The following is a 24,074-nucleotide window of genomic DNA, read 5'->3' as shown; positions in this document are numbered from 1 at the left end:
GTTTCTTCAGCATTTCCACACTTTAAGCAATCCTTTCTTTTTCCGGTTAGCCTCCAGAACCATCGTGAGGTATTACTTCAGAGAATGAATGAGGATGATATGTATAAATGTACAAGAAGTGTAGTCCTGCACAGTCTCAGGTGTACCATTCTTGAGAACGTTAATCAATCTTTACTATTCTTCTCTTACTTATCAAACGATACCATCTCTAACCTGTCTATTTTAACGAAAAACTTACAAGCCTTTTATTTAGAAATTATCTATATTACTTTATCTAACCTTTTAGCTTAGTAAACAAAAATAGTTTCTATTTCTATTTGATCTGTCTTTAGTACTGTTTTTCTCCCTTAATTCATCTGATTAATTTTTTCCTTTTTACTCTCATTAACTTTATCACTTTAAATTAATTAAATTCTTCATTAAGGAATTTCAGCACTATGATTTATCCATTCAACCTTTCGATCAGGATAAAGTTCAACCTTCTCCTTATAGAACGTAGTACTTCTTTTCATGAGAATGTTTTCCGTTATATATAAATAGTGAGAAAGAAGGAAGAAGGCAATGCTTTTATTTTAAGTTCATTTTTTATTGTAAAATAAACAATATAATCTAAAAATTACGTTTTACCGTTAAAAAAGGAGTTTTTTCAGTATATGATTTTCAAATCTTGAAATAAATTTTCAAATTTATATCTAGCATGACAATAATTTCTATAAGCATTATAATTATTAAACAATTATTTATTTATTACACAATAATTAAATCATTATTATTAAATTTAATTGTTATATAATAATTAAATTATTAAAAACAAGACTTAAACTGGACAAGAAGTTTTTTGTTTATCAAGAAAGAAACATTTTTTTATGATTTTTTTTTTAATTTTGATTGTAAAATAATAGTTTTAACAAAAACATTTTTAAAAAAATAATAAAATTGTAATTTTTTATTTTTTCCATAACCATTAAAAAAGAGTTTTAACTAAAATTAATTTGCTTCAACCGCTGATAATCATATTTCAAATATCCAAACACATCTGTGTAAATAATGTGTTATAAAATATATAGTATTTCAATAATGGATTTTAAAATACACAGATATTTTAACGCAAGAAAAATGACACATCAATGTTTTACGGGTCATATATTACGAATTTTTTTCTAATTTGCCTGAAGATTATTTTCAAATATAATAGTATTTATTTTACTTCATGAAAAATGGAAGCAAAACAAATCTATTATGAAGAATACTTAAATAGATTTGCGAAGTATAAGTAAAAGAATAAAATTATAGAATTGTGAAGATGTTGAAATAGAAGTATTATTCAATAATTCTCCCTATATTACTAATAACAAGAGCAAGTAAAATATTTTCACGTAATAAAACAATAACAACACACCTTTCGTGTTTCAAAGTAAAATTTATACGAGTACTAATGAATATGATAATCATCCTTACGTGGTAACTACAAATGTGGTAATACGGCATTTAAATTATCTACATGATACTTGTGCGGCACATGTAAATGTATCAATAGCTATATTAAAAGGGAAAGTATGGTGATCATGTGAAAAATGGGGTATCGAGTTTATTGCAAATTTTTACGTTTTAGGGTTTAAATAATTCATCTAAACCAAAAAAACTTATGCATACATGTATGTGCATTCGTGTGTAGGTAATATGTATGCTTTTGGCTTACATCTCAGGACTGACCCAACCGATTTTCTTAAAATTTGCCTCAAATATTTCAATACGTGGTACATTGATCATATTAATTCTTTTTTTAATTCGTTATGAGGTGGGGGATATCGCACTTTTGATTTTCTTCGAGGAATTTAGAGAAAACTTTATTAAAAATATTTGTTACCTCAGAGCGTATATAAATAATTATTTTTTTTTTAAATCAGCTCCTTCAAATTTAAAAATATGTTTTTTTTTCTTTTGCTCTAGCTCCATTCGTTCATATATTTTACAAAGCTTTTTTGAAGTTTAACTTCGTACAAAGAGCTATCAAAAGATTTCTACAATTTTTTTTTTAATTATAGACCTAGAAGATAAATGCATAAAAGATTTTTTTTTAATATATTTTTATTTTAATCATTATTGAAAGGGGTGTTAGATTTATAGAAAACTTTATTTAATAAAATTGTTAAGCTTAACCTACATGTGAATATTCTTAGAAAATCCTTTCTTATAATTTATTCCGAACTTAGATATCTAACACTACGTAACAGATCTTCATATTTTTTAAATATAAAGTTATAGAGATAAAATTAGTTACTTTACGGATTTACAATTATCACTAAAGGCAAAGAAATTTATGATAAAAACTTGAAACTTCTTGTGTAATATAGTTTGACTTTTTTTGTTCCATCTCTACAGACTTACTGGAAAGAAAATCCAGCTTATAAAAGCAGTAATTTCAAAATATATAAAAAAGTTGATAAATTACTTCCCTGGCATTATTTTTTAATTCTTATAAGTGGAAAAAAATATATATATGAAAGAATATAAGATTCCAAAAAAAAATATTTTTAAAAGTTTTTCTGCTCCCTCATCCCCAAAATTACCTCCCAAAAAACGTTTTTCATTTGTAAATGGTTACTAGTGTTAAATGGAAACAATAAAAAAGAAAATTCATTGAAAAATATACAATCATTAAAAAGTTAGCTAAGATTTTCTTTTTTGGTGATTGGGTGGGGGTGAGTTATAATGAAAATTTATTGCAATATTATTATTAAAAATTTAAATAAACTAAAAAAGTTCTTAAACATCTGTATTTTTTAACTTTGATCGGCTACCATCCTCCTTAATATTGCTCCCAAAGTATTTTTTTGGTCCACTTGCACTGCTAATATGGTTAAGAAATAAAAAATCCGGTAACAGTATGTAAGAAATAAAAACATAGCTTTTTTAATTTTTGCGGATGATGGAGTATTTGGGGGGAATTATTTTTAATGATAAGACAAACATATATGCACGAACTGTGCTTAATATAAAGTGGGATTACGTTTGCAAATATTTGAGAAAATTGACCTCTAATAAACTATTTACTCCATTGGAGATATTGATCCCAAACTTTTACCAACAAATCTCGCCTCTGTACACATTCTCTTTACCGAATTTCATCAAAATTAGTTCATCCAACTTCAAACATTCAAACACACGTACATACGCACGTAAGTTCGTGCACCATACAAACGTTACCCCAATTTTTTTAGTTTTGTAAAGTCCCTGAGTCGAAAAAATGAAAAAACTATACCACTGTTAGGGCTGATTACCATATTTTTCTTCTTTGCAGCATAGGTTTAAAACTATGATGCCAATTTAAAATAAACATGCAGTGGCAAAGTTTAATTAATTCTTAATCAACATATACATTGCTTTATAGGACTCCAAAAACACTAAAAGAGAAATGCGGCTTAACTTTTAAATCACTAAACACCTTCAACCAAGTAGTCCTAAGAACAACGATGCTTTAAATATACGAGTATCATCCACTTTAAAATTACATAAAACCAAAAAGTTTCCAGAGCGAGATAAAATTCTTGCAAAGTTCTTAAAGAAATTTTATCATTATTATCTTTTTTTTAGTTTTGAGTTTCAAGTATTTTAACCAATTGGAACAAATAAATTATTATTATTCTTGTTTTGAAGAAAGACAGGCCAGAGAGGCCCCAAGGTTAATAGTTGTCTAAACTCATTTACAAATATAATTGTAAAAATTATAGAACGAATAATTTCTTCAGAGCTATTATTCGATAACTAATGTTTTAAAAACTTTTCATATGCAACTTGAATTTAGAGACCGTAGATCCAGAAATTAACGAAATATTGGAATTTATCAAAACATCAATGGAAATTTTAATGAACAAACGGAATACAGCTACTTATTTTAAACAAGGAATCAAATATAAATCAATTAAAATAGTTCCTTACAATCATTTGATAAATCATTGATCTTTCCCTAAAGCAAGTAACTATATGTATATTTTTTTTTAACAAAAAAATACAGAAATTCTTCAGATTTTAAACCAGAAAACGTGTCCAAATTAGTATATTTATGAAAACTAAATAATAAAGGTTCATTTCAAACACCAAATCATGCAGGTTGATACCTCATATTAAAGAAACTGTTTAGTAGTACAATAAACAACTTCGATTCGATATCTCTTAAATTACCTTATGCAAAAATTAAGTAATTTTCTTTTTGTCCAATTAATTAAAAAATATAACGTTTTCGATATTGCATGATAGATCTCTTTCAAGAAAACTTTCTTCTAATTAACATTACACTGCAAAATAAAAAACGTCTATAAATCCATTTGTTTAATTATTTTAAGGCAAATAAAAATGTGAATTTTCTTTTTTTTTATAATAAGAATTTTTTCCGTTCATTATTTTTTGAATAAAAGTATTTCTTAATAACATCCATATTTATTATACGTGTCATTATTAAGGTAATCATTGTTTTTACATTATTTTTACTTCGTTAAAAAAACAATGCGTAGTTGTACTTAATCGTTACCCTCCTCTCATTGAAAATAAACAAGAGGCTTTTCGTTTTTTGTTTTTTTTTTATTAACGATCTATCTCTGATAGAATTTTTTATCTAACGAACCAAATGTTTCCCTTGTTATTTAAGATAAACTGAATAACGATGAAAAATTATTAAAAAAAGAATACATATATATATATATATATATATATATATATATATATACACATAAATATATTTTTTCATTAAAGAATATTTTTTTAAAGAGGGCTTATAAAATTTAATTAAACACAAAAATAAATTGTTTTTTTTTTAAGATAAAAAGCGTTATACAAAAACCATAGATATTCTTTCAAAAAAAATTTATAAATATATTCACTAATAATTAAAATTTCATAAACATTGGCTAAAGGATAAATAAAAATAAAAATTATACCAAAATAAATACAAGATAAAGAGTGTTCCAGGGGATTCGTTCTAAACTTTATTAGAGGCGAATCCATTTGAAAAATAAAATGCAAAAGTTCAAAAAAATATGATTCCGATATCGGTCTTTTTTTTAATCTCCGGGACTACCGTATTATTTCAGAGGATGAGAGGAATGACAAATTTTGTAGCGTGTGAAAATGCCATGCCTGACCGGGATTCGAACCCGGGATCTCTGGATAAAAGGTCGAGATACTACCATTCGGCCTCCGTGGTAACAGAGGCCGGCGTCATTTTTGACTTAGGACTAGTAAAATATTCGCCCTGATTTTTGTTCTATTAATCTGTACAAAATATATATATATTGTATATCTCAAACTTCAGATATATTTTATATTTTCCTCTCTTAAAATATTGTAAAACGTTAACATACTTCTATATTCTGCTGAAACACAGTCATTCATGAAAATAAAATTTAAGATTTAAAATTTCAACATGAATACTTTCAACACTATTCCGAATCATCAAACCTTTAACGATAATTTAAAAACACTATCATCTAGTAAATAAATATATATATATATATAAAAACATTTTATATACATAAAACATTATAATATATGTAAATCACACGTAAGAGAAAGGAAATTTGTTGACAATAAAAGTGAAATTTAAAACTATGTTATAATTTGAAAATAAGATACGAACATTTTTTTCCTGTAAAAAAGAGAATTTTTCGATGTCAGTAAGATTTTAATTTATGAATACGAACAATTAAACACACCCGTTATTTAAAACGGCTTTTATAAAAAATAAAAATCTAAAAACTTTTGAATTTCGTAGTTCAAGGATTGAGATGTTTAATATGAACTCTTTAAAAATAGCTTATTATGTAATCCTACAAAATTAAATTCTACTTTTCAACATGATCGAATTATGAGATGAATGACAATTTTTGTAGCGTGTGAAAATCTAGTGCCATGCCTGACCGGGATTCGAACAAAATGTTCTTAAATTAAATTAAGAGATAACATAAAAAGGTTGCGACTTAAGTTTTCTTCTTTTTTTGAACGGAAAATTAGGTGGTTAGATATTATTCTAACGAATCGGTCTTCAAAAGAGGAGTATAGAAAACTTTGTGTCAAATCCTTGTAAAGTGAAGAACTAGATATATTTTAAATTGTATAGGCTTGGTCAATTTTGTAATGGTCTGATGTATAGAAAATTAAAATGAAAATGTAACAGTTTATAAAACAACTTGTTGAGAATATGCAAGATACAGCAGATATTAAATATATTGATATTAAAATATTACTATAAGAGAGGAAGGAAACGAAAATAATATCAAATTAAACGATAAAAAATAAACAGATTTGAAAGACATTTTCAACATCGCATTATAATTTTTATTTAACTGTTTATTTTTTTATTGTAGAAAAATAAATAAAAGTGGTGATCGTTTGAATCGAACTGGTTTCGAAGGTTAGTTGTTAGCCTACATTTCTTACTAAAAATCAAATATTAATAAAATGCTATAAATGAATAAATCATCAATTTTTTTTTTAAGACGTTCAAAATTCGAATTATACATTTTTTTAATGTTTTTTACGCATATTTAAGTCTTCTTTCTAAGTAAATGCAAATGTTTTTTTCTAGATAATGTAGTAATGACTTCCTGACAACTTGAGTAGGTGACGTTGAAAAAGGCTATGGTTTTAAAAAAGTTGCACAACCTACGGAATTATTTATTATTATTATTATTATTATTATTATTATTATTATTATTATTATTATTATTATTTATTTTTGAAATATTTGTTTTCAGCCTGATATTGAATTATATAAAGTAGTTATGTACACCCTTAAATTTCACACAAACTTTAAGAAAATTTGTGTTAACATCTCCGAAAGGTATAAATAAATTTAAAAAAACTTGTCTTAATATTTAATTTAATGAATTTATAAAACTTTAAATAAACTAATATATTTTTCACCACTCAAGTGTCTTATAAGTAACAATTTCTACTATCCATAAACTAGGTAGTAAGCCTATGATATCTCTAAGCTTATAATTATGATTCATACCTATGTATGACATTTCTTATGATAATTTTATCAAGACGTACATTTTTCAGTTTTCAGTTTCTTGCAAACAGCTCCAATTTCTTGCAATCAAGTTTCTTGCAATCATGCTACCAATTTTTTTTAATTGAAAGAAATGTTTTAGTTTAAAAGTGGCGCCAACTTCAAAATATAAAATTTAAATGAATTACAAATATCTTTTCAAGGTTAAACATAGAAGTAATGGGGAAAGTTTCTCATATTTAGAACATTCACAATAAAGAATAAGTGCCACATTTTTTAAAATATTTATAATTCTTTTAAAATTCACATATAAATACTTACATTAAATCATTTTAGGGAAATATTTTAGAAATATATTTATAACTATAATTTAATATAAATTTAGAAATATATTTTTATAATTAAAATTATTTATTTAAATCAACTCATACTTAATCATGTAAACACTTGTAATTATAAATGCTATTTTAACAGACTGTTCTGCTTATATTAATGCTTAATCACCAGTAATCAAAATCACCAGTAATTAAAATTTAACACACGTAAAAAAAATTACTGTGCATTAAATTTATACAATTAACGGTTATAATTCTCGTTGCGAGAAAAAATTTATTTTAAATACATTTTTTTGTTTTTATTTCAGTATTATTTTAAACCCTGCTACAGTTTAGATTGAGTTTATCGAGTGATTGATAACTTTAACAAGAAAGTATGAGTTAGCTTAATTCATTACAACAAAAAAAACCACAAATAAAGTACTACCTTGGAGCTGTTCTAAAATACTCATAAAACGATTTTAATAAAGGAGATTTAAATACGTATTTATAAGGGTCATTAGAAAATAGGATAATGCGTTGAGAAAGTAGCATACGTTCTGCAACAGACATTGAACTCGGCCTGAGGTACTTTCGCCATTAAAATCGCGTTTAAACTTCCTACATTTTAATGTATTTTCTCTTTAAATTAGTTTTATTTATTTATTTATTTTAAATTTATTGCTTTTCTTTTTTTTGATCTTGTAGTTATTTATGTAATTAAGTAAACCACAGTAAATACTTAGTACTGTTAATTCATTTTCATTATTTACGCGGTTGAAACAATTAATTATAGATTTGAAAGTCTTATCACATTTATTGCTTAAATAAAACGTTATTATAAAACGTAATTTATATTTAAATCAAATTATATGTTTATATCTCAACAATAGCAACAAATAATTACTTAATAAGTGTGTGTTATAAAATGTAATGATATCGAATTTATCAAAAACCTAATTATAGTGAATATACTGCAAACATAAAAGTTACACTTAAAATACAAGTGGTAACGTATATATTTGCTTCCTTTCATGCTGCTGAAGCTAGTTCAAAGTTACAGAGTATCAAAATGTATCAATCAACTCTCATCGCTACATACTCTCTATAAAATTTACTCTTTGAGCTAACCAAACTTTCCCAGTTGAAACTAATGTTTAAAGCATGTATACAATTTGCAACAAGCCAATTCAGAAACAAATAAATCAGTAAATAATAGAAAATTTTGCCGGTGGGTACAACAGAATGCCTTTTTTCTGTTGTAAAATTTGTTTGTTGTAATTTTGTTTTTCTCTTTGTAAAATTTTCTGTTGTAATTATCTGTTTAGAAAATAAGTTTCATACCACCAAGAATAAAATAATAGTAACACTTCATATTGTTATGTAGAGAGTATTATTTGTAATAAAAATCATCTAATTTTCCTCTCTGTTAATAACTCTTTTACAATTTTTTTTTTTTTATTAAAATCATAAAGCGATAATTCTTTATAAAGCATTCATTAAAGACGATAAATGTTACCATCCCTTTAAACGGGACTGATCTCTTTTAAACTGGCCACAGCTTTCAACTTTATAGGGATCTTGGAACGGACTCAACGCTTTAGAGATAAAATTTATGAATCCATTAAAAATGACGTTAGCGCCTAATGAAAGCGAGAGTATAAAATGATTTTGCGACTCAACACTACCGGTGAAGAAGATAAACCGCAAAACGAGCTGGTGTGCCGTGCCAGTCTACTGTTGCGAGATACTGAACGGCGTGTACGTGAACAACCCCGACCGGCTACAACCGTTTCGTAACCCCCTCCGATCACCACTTATCCGACTATTCGTTCTCTCTCGCACGCTTTTTTACACACCGTCATGGATTATAAATCAAGCGGACCAGCAGTACCACCGGTGGCAGCTTCCCAGAACTGATCTGTAACCTACTTATTGAAAATCCCTTGTGCAACGGATAAAATACGTAACAATAACAGATTGGATAATCATTAAAAATAAATAATCCAGAATTTTTCGCCTAACGTACATGTGAGACAGAACATTTACGTAGAAAATTGATTTCAGAATATTTTCCAAAGGACTAAGTAAATTACAGAATTCATTTTGCCTCTTATTTTTAACCTAACAACCATTTATACTTATAATTCCATACAAAACAATCAAACATATTTTCTAACTTTATACTTTTTTGGGATTGAAAATCATTTTTTAAGTTACGCAGGTAATATTTCCTTTACTACTCTTTAAGTTCCTTTACTATTAATAAATTCGATGTATTATTTTGTATAAAAATAATATTTACATAATTTTTACAAATATTAACACAATACAGTACGTCAATTTTTTTTTCTTCAGCAACCAATAAGAGAACGGTTCACTTTGTTGAATTACATAAATCAGTTGAGAAAGGAAAAATTACGTTCCGTTACGGATTACCAATTGTATATAACGTATTATTTAAATAATTTTAATAAGCGGTATCACTAATCTCAGTTGTGGAAGTCGTTAAGTAAAAAGGAAATAAAAGTTTATTTGTTGAATACAAATAATAAAATATAGTGATTGGTTTATTGTGTTTTGATAAAATTAAGACCGTTTTATGAATAAAAATGTTACCTAAGCGTTATTTTATTCAGTAAAATTTTATTAAAATTTACACTGCGTTATGATTATTGCTCGATTTCCGTGTACTTCAGTTGTTGAAACGTAGTTCTTCGGATGGTCTGTGACTGTAGGTTAGGCATGTTATTTTTCAGTAGTAGTGGTAGTATTCTATATTACCGCTTGGAAGATATAGGTACGAAGTGAATAACCAAAATTTAATTATAATTCATGAAAGACAGTGTTAATTTTTACGAAGCTTTACTACAAAACAATTTTGACAGCCATTTAAAGTTAAGGAGCAAAAAGAAGTGTGAGAAGGCCCTGAAGAGGTGGCTATGATTTCTGCTTAAAGTTGATACAGGTTTAATATCTATCGAGAATAGCAAGAAGAAGAAGAAGAAGAAGAAGAAGAAGAAAGAGGGTCTTTATTGATTTAACCTCAGTTAATATTTTATTAGATACAATATTTTTATTGTTTTAAGTTAATTACACAGATTTAAAATAAAAATATGATCTACTATTAAATACAGTTCTCACAAACCATTTCCAAATAAATAATTCAAGTATACATTGAGCTTACAACACAATAAAAATAAATAATCTATTTCTGAGTAATTACATAACGCACCACAGTGTTACAATTTTAATGAACTGATATCTTCTATGTATTTGTGTGCTTTCCGAAATTTTTTCTGTCTATTTGTTTGCTTGTCTGCAACAGTATCAGGCGAGAATTAACCGATTGATTACTTACAAATATTCAAGATACATTCCTGTTATTCCAGGAAAATTTTTAAGTCATAAATCAAGGCCCTAGCCTCTTAGGGATTATGTTGCGAATAAAAGATACTCACTAAACAAAAATTAATCCTTTTATTCAATTATATTTCTGTTACCATGGCAACAAAAATATGATGAAATAAAATGACTGATTCATAATTATATAATGTATACTTGTAAAATATTTGGTATTCCCATTTCTATAATTTCTGTCGTTACTACTATTCTGTCTCAAATAATTTAGTTGTTTTCCAAGTATCTGTAGTCTGTATACTTCCTCTTTCGTCGTTTCCTCTTCTCTTTTCTTCTTTTGTACATAACACCCCTTTTATTCATTTTTCTTCTTCTTCCTTACTTATTTTTTCATAGTGCCGTCTGAGAAGAGATCGAATCTAGGACGCTCATCAAACCCCGCTAAACGTAACCAGGTTTCGGGAAAATAAGAAAATAAGAGCAAAGACATCAGCGCCTGGAGTTTGAATGGAGATATAAATATGCAAGTTTTTCAAAACCATGAGAATATCGAACGCGTCGGGAGTCCAGTGGACAAAGTCTCTTGGTTGAACGGTCTCTTGGTTATATTTGCTTCCGGTTTTTACCATTCATTTAATACTTTTATTTACTGATTTCAATTAAAATCAAACAGTATAGAAAGACCATCTTTTCTATAACTACAAGCTTAATTATATAATAGCTATTATATAATAGTTTGTTATATGTAGCCTATTGTTTAAATAATTTTAACAAGAAGAATCATTATCTAGAGTTTAGTTTTGTACCAAATCTTTATTTATTCGGAAGTAAACCCTCGGTCAAAATTCCAAATTATTTTTATACGAATTATTTTTTGATACTTATTTCTTTCTCCTAATAATATTTTACAAACATTCATAATTTTGAGTAAATCATTAAAACATTTGTCCCAGGAAGAAACCCCTATTTGAGATTTCAAAACAGCTTCTGAAAAATGTATTTTAAAATTCTGTTTGTTTTAATTTTTACCGCACGGATTTTTTTTATAAAAGTATCCTTAGCATGTAAATGATAAAAAAGAAATAGTGTTTCCACAGGATGATGAAATTCTACATTCAGAATAAAAACATTGTAATATATTTGTGTTAAATTTTATTTTTGGGTGTTGAATGTTTTTAAAAAATCCAAACCAAGTGTACATATTAAATAAGAAAATTCTTACGAAGAGGAGCAGGTTTAAGTTTCCTCTTTATTCTTTATTTTTGAAAAGTTCATCCTAGGCGAGTAAATATCAAAGCCAGAGCAGAGTAATTCTATTTTTCAAACGAGGAAGCTATCCAGTGATAATTTTTTTAAATAAAGAAATTAACAGACTTTGCTAAGATCTCAACCTTGTAAATTGCTTTCTGGTTAAATTTTCTGAAAGTCTGGTTACATAATTCCTCATCAAACTCCCTTTAGAAAAAGATTTTATTGCCCGAATTACTTACCTATTTTTTTTAAGTAATTATTTTTCTCAACTAAAGCCGAAACCCTTTTGCTACAATGAAAATTTAAAAGATAATAAATCACACCATAATATGTTCTAGACGTAACGCTAAATTAGTACATAGATAGCCGATCGCTACTAATATTATTATTTAATGACATTTTCTATTAAATCACTAATATTTAATCCTTTATCCTGAGATTTGAAAACAGCTCATCTATTATACAAATGAAATCAAAATGAAATTTAATATATTATCTAAATGTCAGATCTAGATACAGCTGTCTGTAACAGATTGTGATTTAATCACGTACTTTAGTTTCAGTCAAAAAAAAAATGATGCTGAAAATACGTTCTACTTTCTACTGAAGCCTAACCACTCACCCGGTACTGAAACCTTCAGAAAAGATTTATTTAAACTATCATCGGAGTTCAATAAAACATTTTAAAACCTGTTTTTATTGACTCAGGAAGAATGGTTCCTAAGTCTGAAACGAACATATTACATACAAATCTGTACATTGACTTTAACATTTCATATTGGATTTATATATATTTCAGTACTGTTTGACTTTTGTTGTAATGCATTTTATTCATTATTCATATTTAATATAATAATTAATTTATTTGTTACAGGGTACTTCTGGCACATCACTGATTTGCACTGGGATACACACTATAACACCGAAAGTCATAGTAAGTGCAATAAAATCCTACATTTTAATTTAGTTGTAGATTGATATGAGGAATATCAAGAAGCGATCAATAGCCTACCATAGAAAAAATCAGTAAATTTTATGTATTTAAACAATTTTTTTTCACCGATTATACTTTCTATTAAACAACAATTGAGTCACCAAAACACATGATATATATATATATATATATATATATATATATATATATATATTGTAGAACGGAAACAATTTACTGCGAAGACAATACTCAGAGACAAAATATTAAGGATTGCGTTTGTATTTTAAATTTCAATTGATCCTATAATAGTAGAAAACTTACTGTATACAAAATTATTTATTTCATACAAAGTAATCGGTGTCTACTAGGAAGACTCCATTTAATATTAGTCAAAATAAATTGTTTTACGGCAATATGGAATATATATGTTCACCTAGGAATTCTAAACCTTTTAAAACACTCTTTCTATGAAATACAGTTTTTAACACCCAAGGAAATATTGACGTAATATAATAAATGTTCAGTTCACATAATATCATAGTACTGATCTAATTTAAGTTAGATACTTTTAAATTTCCAGTTTTAAAAAACCCGCTAACCGTATTGTAATAAATTAGATTACTAACTCTACCCTTAATAAAAGAAATTCTAATATTATTAACATAAATATTTGCAATGAAAATGTTTTTTTCTTTTTTTAAACACATCTAACTCAAATTTCTCTTATTCTAAAAACAATAGTTACTAGAGTCGTTCGGAAAGTTCTCGGCCTGATTTAGTGATGGCGCAAGTATGATCAAATGACTATGATGGTAATTGTCAACATGATCCTTTCGATAGCATTCTGCGAATTTTTAGACGTCTGCTTTAGTTGCCTAAAGTAGCACGTGAAAATTCCATGCCTGTCTGTGATTCGAACCCGGGACCTCCGGATGAAAGGCCGAGACGCTACCACTCGCGCCATGGAGGCCAGCTTCATATTAAGATATGTTCTTAGTTATTATAACTCTACAAAGAGTTCACCTCAATCATAAATAAAATATTATAACTTTTATTGTATAATCTACCCTTTACAACTTGAAATGCGGTAGTTAACTATTGGTTTTATAACAAATCCTTTAGAGGGCGCGATGTTGCTTGTATTACTCAGTTTATTATTGGTCTCATACGAATTCCTTCAAGATATAACAAGCTACTTGTAATACATTATTTTTGGTTTTATACAGACTCCTTCAAGGCGTCTGATTTTTATGTCAGTGACATTTTTATTAAACTGACATGAGGTATACTTATATTGAAATAGTTAATCTCTGGCTCTATACAAGCTATTTCAAGATATCAGATGCAACTTTAATACATTAAAATATTTAAATTTTTTTAAAGTATGTAATCATTTAACAATTTTCAACATCCACGAAACCAAACTCTGTATAAACTAAAACATCAATCTTTAACCGTCATGCCAGGTACTTTTTTTCATTCGGAATGTTATGAGTTTTAGAAAAATCATTCGTTATGTTTTGAGTTCGAGAAAATTTTCACTCGCCGCACAATTATTCTATCTATCAAAAGCAACAATAAACTATATAATAAAAGAGACGTAGTAAATGATTTGATAATATAAAATTACTTTTCGTAAAATTACAATGCACAATTGGAACAACTAAAACATGCTGATGAAGTCACTGGCATCTATTGGTCACTAATGTTACATTTTAGCTGACTGGACATTAATCGTTGTTCCATTATATTCACTGAGTATTGTTGTTCTTTTAATAAAAGCTTTAAAATTTTACACTAGGTAGTGTAATATGCAAGTACTGTATATTAATATCCCATTTATATATATTTTTTTTACTGGGATCGTTCTTTGTTAAAGAGTGTGCCCTTTGTACCTTTTGTTAACGAATGTGCTATTTTTGAAAATTATGTTTCCAATTTATTATTTAAAAATAAAAGTTACACTTCCATTATCCAAAATAAATCTGTTTTCGCTTGAAACGAACAAAACTTAATTTTGTATACTTCGTCCTAAGACGAAGTATTTTATGCGGCCTTTGAAAATTATCTAAAATAATTATTTTATAATTACAAATTTCCCATCTATTTTTCTAATTAAATCAATTTATTTTATAAAAATATTAAATGTTAATTAAATTTTAAATAATCCTAATCAAATAAATATGAACCTTAACATGAACAAATTAACATATACAAAATAATTTTCACTGAATATTTTCAATGTATTTTTACTTTATTTAATATCTTCAAATATTTAATTTTATAAAATTATGTGTTAATTACTTTTATTCATTAATTTTATTTCTCATCGCTTTTTTTTACTTATAAAATGTTAAATTCTGTGGTGAACTATGCTAATTAAAATTTTCTCTCAAAGTTTTTATCCTTTTTTGCAAAAGCTAGAAATTTTTTTTTATTCAAGGAGTAAAACATACTTCAATTTTTAACATCTAATGTATTATATTACTGTACCGAATTTAATAAAACATTTACTTATTTATCTAAGGACAATCGCAAATCTCTGAGTGATTTTTCAAAATCCATAAATTTATTTAACTCTAAAAATGAAATAAATTGAAATAAGTTGAATCTTAATTAACGCCGGATATAGTGATTTGACATTACTAAAAATAAATATTTTTTAAAATTTAATTTTTATCATTTACTATTTTTATTTATTATCATTGATTAATATTTTTACAGAGATGTTTTTTTTTTAAACGTTTTGGTATTAAATGTGATTCAAAACATAATTTTTAAATATTAAAACCATGTCGATGTACAGGTAATATTAGTCGCAACAAAATGAACCATTCTACTGGTATTGCAATCAGTTTTTAATTACGGAAACTATTATATTTCTTATCGTAATTTAAATAAATTTTTAAAATGCATATTTTTTCGAACATTGAAAGTAAATAAATGTAATAATATTTTCTTAATTCAATCTTCTTCAATATTTACTTGTTCATAAATTATATTTTCATTGCTATTATTTAATTAATTATATTTTTCCCCGGCCTAGGGGATTTAAGTTTATTACTACTGATATCCATTTTTGAATATTTTTGAAAATAATATATTTATTTTCCGTAAGATGATAAATATAATTAGTTTTTTTTTTTTTTTATAATTTTGCTCTCCACATTATATTTGATAGCATCTCCTTTATTATAATTATTAGATTTTTAAAGTAAATAAAGATAAAGGATTATTAAGTATAATTATTTTATTCCTTCTTTTTTGTTAGATTAAATTGTAATTTGTGTAATTGAATTCTCAACATGGTTGGTTACCACTGATATATTATTAAATTATTAAATATTATTAAAAAGTACGAATCCACTTTACCAGCAATTAATTTTGAACTTCTCAAGATCTTTCAGTACTTAGACAATCGTCAGGAGATTAAGATATATTATAAAATAAAGTTAAAAAATTAAAATATTGAACAGTCATGACTGATGACTAGCAATCAGTCATGACTGTTTAATATTTTAATTTTTTAACTTTATTTTATAATATATTTTAATCTCCTGACGGTGGTCTAAGGATTGAAAGATCTTGAGAAGTTCAAAATTAATTGCTGGTAAGGTAGATTCATACGTTTTAATAATGTTTAATAATTTTGATATTGACTAAATGTCAATTGTTTGTTTTACAAAATATTACATAAATATTATTTTATGAACTACAGTTCTTAAGGAGAAATCACTGCGAAAGTACAAAATGACGGTTATAAACAAACCAATCAGTAATAAAAATTAATTTTTTTATATAATAATTATTTTCAATTACATATCATAATGTTATACATTCTGCTGCTAAGATTAAATTTTCTAAACTGTTTATTAATATTAAAAGTAGTTATTTAAAGAAAAAAAAACAATATATAATTCACAGGTACACAGCATTTTAAGTCTTATTAGAGTACTCATTAATTATACTTGGAATACTTCATAAAAATTCAATATTTTTACGGTTTATATACAAGCCAGTGTAATAAAAAATCATACCATAAAATATTGGACATCTCTTAAAAATAATTTATTAAAAATGAAGCGCTTTTATAATCTAACGGCAATTGGTAAATACTTGTATTTTCTTTATAGCTGAGTAATTATTATCAGAGAAATTTCTTCATAAGATTACAATATAAATAATTGATTAGAAATTAATCATTTTTTATAGTAAAGAAAACCAGAACTCATTATGCTGCTTGGTTAACAGAAATACAATCAGAATGAACATTTTCTTTTGATTATATTTCAATATTTTCAACTCTCTTACGACAAGAAAATCGTTTCCGTAAAAGTTTAGTTTAAATAATTATATATACTGAAGTAAATCTTTGAATAAATTGATAAACTTCGTTAGTTAAATGGAAAAGTATCACCTAACCTTAATTTCCATTACTCTAACTTCTAAAATGTAAGTTTTTATTTAATTGAGAGTTTTTATCAATTGCGGAACATCTTATTAATAACAAAATAGAATTATAACCTTTATAAATGGAACTTATCATTATTTAACTCGAGCTAAAAGCATCAAAATCATTTTAAAAATAATGTTTATATGCTTCTATTATAAACGAAATAGTAACCATATTCGAAAATTACTTATCCGTACGATATGGCGTAACTAAGGCCTGTCTTTTGTGTTAATTAGTGTATGAGTTTTTGGACGTAAAAAACAGCCTCAGTAATCATCTAATTACAAGAACCAGGTATTCTTTTTAGGCAAAAAGAAATGGAGCAAATGGTTACAGAAAAACAATATGGATTCATATTGTTCAATAGGTTTAATAACTATTGATGGGTAGTGTATAAAAAATACACTTATTTCTTTGCAACTTAAAAAGAAATAAGTGTATGTTTTGTAGATACGGAAAAATCATTCAACCACGTCAAATGGTTAAAGTTTAAATAAATGGTTAAAGTAATTTAAATACTGAGACGTTAAAGGGTAGATTGGAAAATGGAAAATTAATAAAAGAAACCTAGATTAAAAAAATAGTATAAAATGCAAATCGATTTTACAGAAAATGCCAAGATTTTCGCCATAAAAATACGATAATTTTTTAATCTAGATTGTCTAATTTAGATAATTTTTTAATTTATGAGCAGTTGAAAATTTCAAATCAACGTAACATTACAAAAAGTTTGGTTTAGGATAATGATTTTTTATTAAGAATGAAGTTTCTTTTGTGATTTAGTATAAATTTGGAATAAACATAGATTTTAAGTATTTTTAGAGTTTTAATATTTATACAATATAAAAATCGTAATTTATTGGTTATTATTCAAATTCTTTTGTAGTAAAAATAAAACTAGGTTTAAATATTCAGGCTTCATTATAAAATCTGGTTGAAACTTTTAATTTTCATAATTAAAAAAAATGAAAAACAAACTTTGTTGTAAAAAAATCAACTTTACTATATATAAACTGTAAATGGATCTAAATAATCTGTCAGTAGATTTTAATAAAGCTGTAGAGATCGCCAGACTTTATTAGACATCACCATTTTTTTATTGTTTGTAGTATTTATCAACCTCGTCATAAAAGAATGAAAAGTTGTAGAGCTAGTGAAATTTAATAGAATAAGAGTTATCATTTCCTTTATTAAATCTAATATTTTTTAATGTTAAAAGTACTTGAGTAAATGAATACTAGAGTAAATTTAAAATGTATAATAAAATAAAATTTAATTTGTAATGTAATCCTATTTTTGAAATAAAAATTAAAATCTGTAATTTATGCAGGTTGCTGGAGGGGCCTAAATACAGAGAAGGGTGAGTTCGGCGACCACAATTGCGATTCTCCCTGGAGCCTTGTCCAGTCCGCAGTGCGGATGATGCGTGCCAAAAATGGGGACAACGTTGAATTTGTTTTTTGGACTGGGTGAGTGAAATTTTTTTTTAATTAAAAAATGTTTGATTATTGTAAATTAGAATCTATTTTTGAAATCGTAGTTTAATTCAACTATTACTTATTTTTATGTTTATTAATTTTCCTATATTTTATTCACACGTTAAATGACGAATAAAACTACGTTTCTTTGAAGCGTAAATTTATTTGTTAGAAAATTTTTAACTGTGTACAGTTTTAACCCGATATTTAAGGTAATAGTTTATTTATTGTTATAACCAAATACATTTTTGTAGTATGATAAATGTTTATATCGACATAAAGAAATTCTAAATTTCGTTTACAAAAGTTACCGAAAAATTCCATCATATTATAATTAAAAAAATCTGGGTTTGTAATTATTTACGTATTTAAAGAAATATATTTGTATATATTTCTTATATATTTTTTCATATATTTCTATATTTATACATATTTCCATTATTATTTATACTTTTCTCTCACTTTTGAAACGTTGCATATTAATATAATAGCGCACAGCGGAAATAATTCAATTATATAATAAAATTTTCACATGCTAAGTTACAATGATGGTTCCATATATAATTTACTCGGGAATACGAGTACATAGTTCTCATTCATTTACGATCTAAAAATTGTAATATACCAGAAATACGTTAAGTAATTTTCTGATACTGTTATTATTGTAACAATATGATATACTATTATTATTATTATTATTTTTATTATACATACATATTTACATTTTTTTTGTGGTCTGAATAAATGTATTTATTTGAAGTTTTCAAAATTGTTACTAAGTTACAATGAAAATTTGTGAGAAGTATGTACTTTGTAAATGATGAGAATAAAACTATTATCAATCTATTTTTATTAAAGCACAGTCACATTATTTGACTGGGTTTTAGAACTTGAAGCTCTAGTTCTAACCAAAGGACCTACGAATCGCAAAGGTATCGTCTTATTATGTTAGCAGTTTCAAGAAATGCAGCTTTCTGTAATTGTTATTACTTCTTGTAGAGCAATTAATTCTAAGTTCTTTTGAAGGCTCTTGGTATAGCTCCTAGGGCGCCTATTACAATTAGTACTACAGTGATCTTTTTTTTCCAAAATCGCTGGATTTTAATTTTGAAGTCCTTGAATCGTGTTGTTTTTCCAAATTCTTTTTTTTGGAGTCAACGATCAGTGGGATTAGCAGATAATATTATCCAAACGCATTTTTCCCCAGTAAAATGATGTCTGGTGTGTTGTGCTCAAAATGGCAGTCAGTATGAATTATGAACTCCCAGAGGATCTCCACCTGGCTATTTTCAACTATTCCTCCTGGCTGATGTTCTCAGTACTTTTGCTTGTTCTTATTCCATACTTCTTGCATAAGTTCCAATGAATGATGGTGGCTGCCTTGTTATGACTTTAAATGGTCCGTTTTGTGCGATCCAACGTTAGAATAATTTCGATGGTTTTTCTTAGTGTGTAGAGTCAATTCCTCTACTGGCTCTATTTAAGGTTTTAACAGATTACTAAGATCTTCTCAACGCTAAGTTTTATGGTCTTTATAGATAATATAATGATTTTTTTAAATTTTTTTTCTTCATCGATCTACTGAGTAATTGAATGTAGTAAGCTTCACATATGATATTTATGGTTAAGTATTTTCATATAAAGTTAAGAAAATTAGTTTGAAAATTGAGGTAAAAAGTAATTCTTTTCCCTGAATTTCTGAGAACTAGACCCTCTATGAAAGTTGAAAAGAACTTCAACTACGTAGTAACCTATTTATGTTGTTTTGTTTTGAATTTATTTTTAACAACTTTCTCACGTTTAAGTTTCTAGTGAATTTTTTTTTTTTGTCATACATCAGCATTTTTGTTAGCCTCTTCACGTTTTAAATAAAAGTAAAACAGATTTTCAAAAGAGATTTTTTAAAAATAAAAACTTATAAAGCAAAGAAAAAGTATCAAACTAAAGCGTTAGTAAATTGTTGATAGTTTTCTCATTATTATTTTTGCATCAAATTTTCAAAATAAAAATTAAAGAATTTAAAATATTTCTTCTTCTTTACTTTTAACTATGGCATTTTAACATTTTAAAAAAATTTACTAACTAAATAGTATATTACATTTTAATAAAAAATGATTTTCAAAAGAAAATTAATTTTAAGTAATTTATTACATACTTTTATTTTTTGTCATACAACTCTTAACAAGGTACTGCTTCAGTCTTCTCTTATTGGGAGGATTACCATTATCTAGAAGATTTACAGTTAGGTGATTAAGTAATCTTTTTTCAGATTAAGTAATCTGAACTGTTACATCTCACCTTATTAAATCTCTGTACAACAAAAATTTGAACCCTGCTACAGAATCATGTACCTAATCAGAACAAATTCATTAAAATTTGATTCTTAGCTCTTTGAAAAGCTTGTAATTCTCTCAATCTATTCGTTTGTAGCGTTATTTGTTCGCTTTATAAAAAATTCTTAACCATTTTTCAACTGTAAATTAAGAAAATTAAACAAATGATTAATTTTTCTTTATTTACGTATGTGAATTTTAAACCATGTAGAACGTTAAATTTATAACAAAAGACTACCTTTCAGAGGAATTATTTTCCCATATATATAAAACACACACACACACACACACACACACACACACACACACACACACAAACACACACACACACACACACACACACACACACACACACACACATATATATATATATATATATATATATAAAAGAACAGTAAAAAAATGTTGAAAAAAAATAAAAATTTTCCCCGTTTCCGACTACAGTAAACGAAAATTCACTCGATTTGGGGTTGCAAATATTCTTGAGATAAATATTTAAAAACATTTTTGAATTTCTAGTTTTTAATACTTCAAGCGGTAAAAAAATATATATTGTTTATATTTTTGCCGTTTTGTGCTACTGTTATTGAATCAGTGTTTATGAGATTTGGTAATATTGTGATTGTAATTTACGTTTGTAATTCTGATTGTATATTTCGCCAGCAAAGCCGTGACAGAGAATCTAAAAAACTAGTTAGCGGGTCCTTTGCTGACTAAATTATTGTTCTGAAGAAATTACAATACACTAATAATAAGAGTAATATATATATATATATATTGTGCTAAGTACAGTGTTCAGATACAACAGCAGTTTAAAAGCAATCGATATCTCGATCCAAGAAAGAAGGAATTCAAACGCTGGCATTTTCATATTATAAGAAATATAAAAAATCTATGACCAATAATGGTGGTGAATAAGTGTTTTGTTTTGCATAATTGTACGCGGAATATTGAGAAAAATTATACAGACTTTAAATTATGTTTTAAAAGGGTACATTATATAAAGCAAAAAACCTGCTGGTTGATGCTCAGCCCGACTGTAATAAAATATTCTGCCGACTTCTTTTCTAACCTGCAGTATTTAATCTAAAGAATAAAATTTCTAACCAAATATTTATTGAACTTTATTGAACAATGGTAATGTAAAAGTTTGTTAATAATCAAAATTTTAGTACAATTCGTTTTTTTTACGTTTTTATTATTTTTGTATCGGTTAAAAAATAAAATTACTCTTACTTAAAGATGACGTAATGTACACCACTTGTTACTTCAAATAATCGATTATAAAATAAATAATTTAATTTTAATTCCAATTAGCAATTGTACATATATATCAAAATATAATTACCCAATGATAGAAAACAAGGCTTTAGAATTTAAAGAACTTACTTTTCATGAAAAAAGTTTTTTTACTGTGTGGAATGTAGTATTATAAATTTAATACAAAATGGATACACTAGATGGATTTCTCATGTTAACATATCATCACTAATCATTGAGAGTGTTTTCATTTATGATAATTGTATGTTTTGTTGTTCATTATATAAAATGTCAAAATTGGTTTTATGATAGATTATATTATTTTCACAGGATAACCAAATTAATTTCGTTTGTAACAAGGTCAAATAAATTTTTTTACTTTAAAAATGTCATAATAAAGCTCAACAATCACTGTTAATATTTTATAATTACTTATGGGATAAATTTATAATATATTTTACAACGTATTTTAGGTAGGTGACGTATTTCCATCTAAAATATAATTTTATATTTTTAGAGTATTTCAATACTACTTTTCAGCTATTCGTTAGCGAAATATGAATGGTATTGGAAATTATTTAATAAATTAATATTCAGATATTTTTAATCTGATAGATTCAGATATTATGTGTTTATATTTCTTTACACTACACTAAACTACTCTCTGACACATGTTCCTGCACTACCAACGGTCAATTTTGTTTTTCAAAAATTTATGTGCCTATCCTTAGAAACAAATTAGACAAAACCGACTGACTTAAAAAGAGAATATCTAAAAACCAATTTATATTTTTTTTCAAATTTGACTTTGAAAGGGAGAAAGAAAGGTAAAAAAAATGTTGAAAAAAGTTAAAAAAAATTTATACAATAATTTAAATTATTTATTCAATAATTTATACAAAAAGTAGAATAATCAACCATTTAACGTTAAACCTTTAAATAAATACAAAAATCTACGCGACCAAGGAAAGTGTGAAATAGCTAATACTAAATCTCGATTCTACAAATGCTGACTAGTCTAAAGAGTAACCTGAAGGGAAGCTGGCGTATCGTAAATAAACTTACCGGTAAAAATAACCCTAGTAACGAATAAACCAAATTTTACACCTAGAGATGGTCGAATAATATTGGACAGTTTTTGCGTTGCGAATGAATTTAAATAATGACTTTGTAAATATAACTCTACCATTTTCATCGTACACAAATAAACGTAATGAAAACCTCCGTTACTATGAAGTATTCCCTAACTTACGCCGAGGGGTTAAAAGTTTAATGTGTCGGAAAAACTAAACGTTGCTGGAAAGTGTGAGGAGAATTTTGTTAATAAACCGTCGAATTTTTGGAAGTATGTCTCCGTAAGGACATGGAATAAGAGTATGGTAGATTATGATCGATGGAGAAAATACTGCGGATCCCAAGTTCTTATGCACTCTTTAAGAAAACTACTTCAGTCGGTTTTTCAGGATTCCGATGATAATGTAACTACGCCTTGTGACCTGGAAACCAGTAATTTTACTGATGTAGATATTGCGCATATTTTTAATTTCCGTGTTTTTATACTTAAAACGCATATAATTTTTTTTAGAACTACTACTAATAGAAATTTTTTAATACTACTTCATTATAAATAACACATCATTTAGAAAACTATTGCACGAAAAAATATAAAGACGTTTGTGATT

The 24,074-nt window shown here is 26.2% G+C and overlaps 1 protein-coding gene and 1 long non-coding RNA gene across 4 annotated transcripts in view; one reads left to right on the top strand and one right to left on the bottom strand.

Moving 5' to 3' along the window:
* Positions 1-24,074, top strand: part of LOC142321831 (cyclic GMP-AMP phosphodiesterase SMPDL3A-like) — a 397,040-nt gene that overhangs the window by 292,168 nt on the left and 80,798 nt on the right. For both annotated transcript variants that reach the window (XM_075360278.1, XM_075360280.1), the window contains exons 4-5: positions 12,809-12,868; positions 18,652-18,790. In XM_075360278.1, coding sequence (XP_075216393.1) covers positions 12,809-12,868; positions 18,652-18,790 — 199 coding nt within the window. The remainder of the gene's footprint in view (positions 1-12,808; positions 12,869-18,651; positions 18,791-24,074) is intronic.
* The window catches only part of LOC142321837 (uncharacterized), a 285,303-nt gene that overhangs the window by 244,775 nt on the left and 16,454 nt on the right, over positions 1-24,074 (bottom strand). The window lies entirely within an intron of this gene.

Source organism: Lycorma delicatula, chromosome 3 (genome assembly GCF_047948215.1).
Source record: "Lycorma delicatula isolate Av1 chromosome 3, ASM4794821v1, whole genome shotgun sequence".
NCBI classification, from domain to species: Eukaryota; Metazoa; Arthropoda; class Insecta; order Hemiptera; family Fulgoridae; genus Lycorma; species Lycorma delicatula.
Note: the sequence above shows the minus strand (reverse complement) of the source record. Positions and strands in the feature narration are given on the sequence as shown.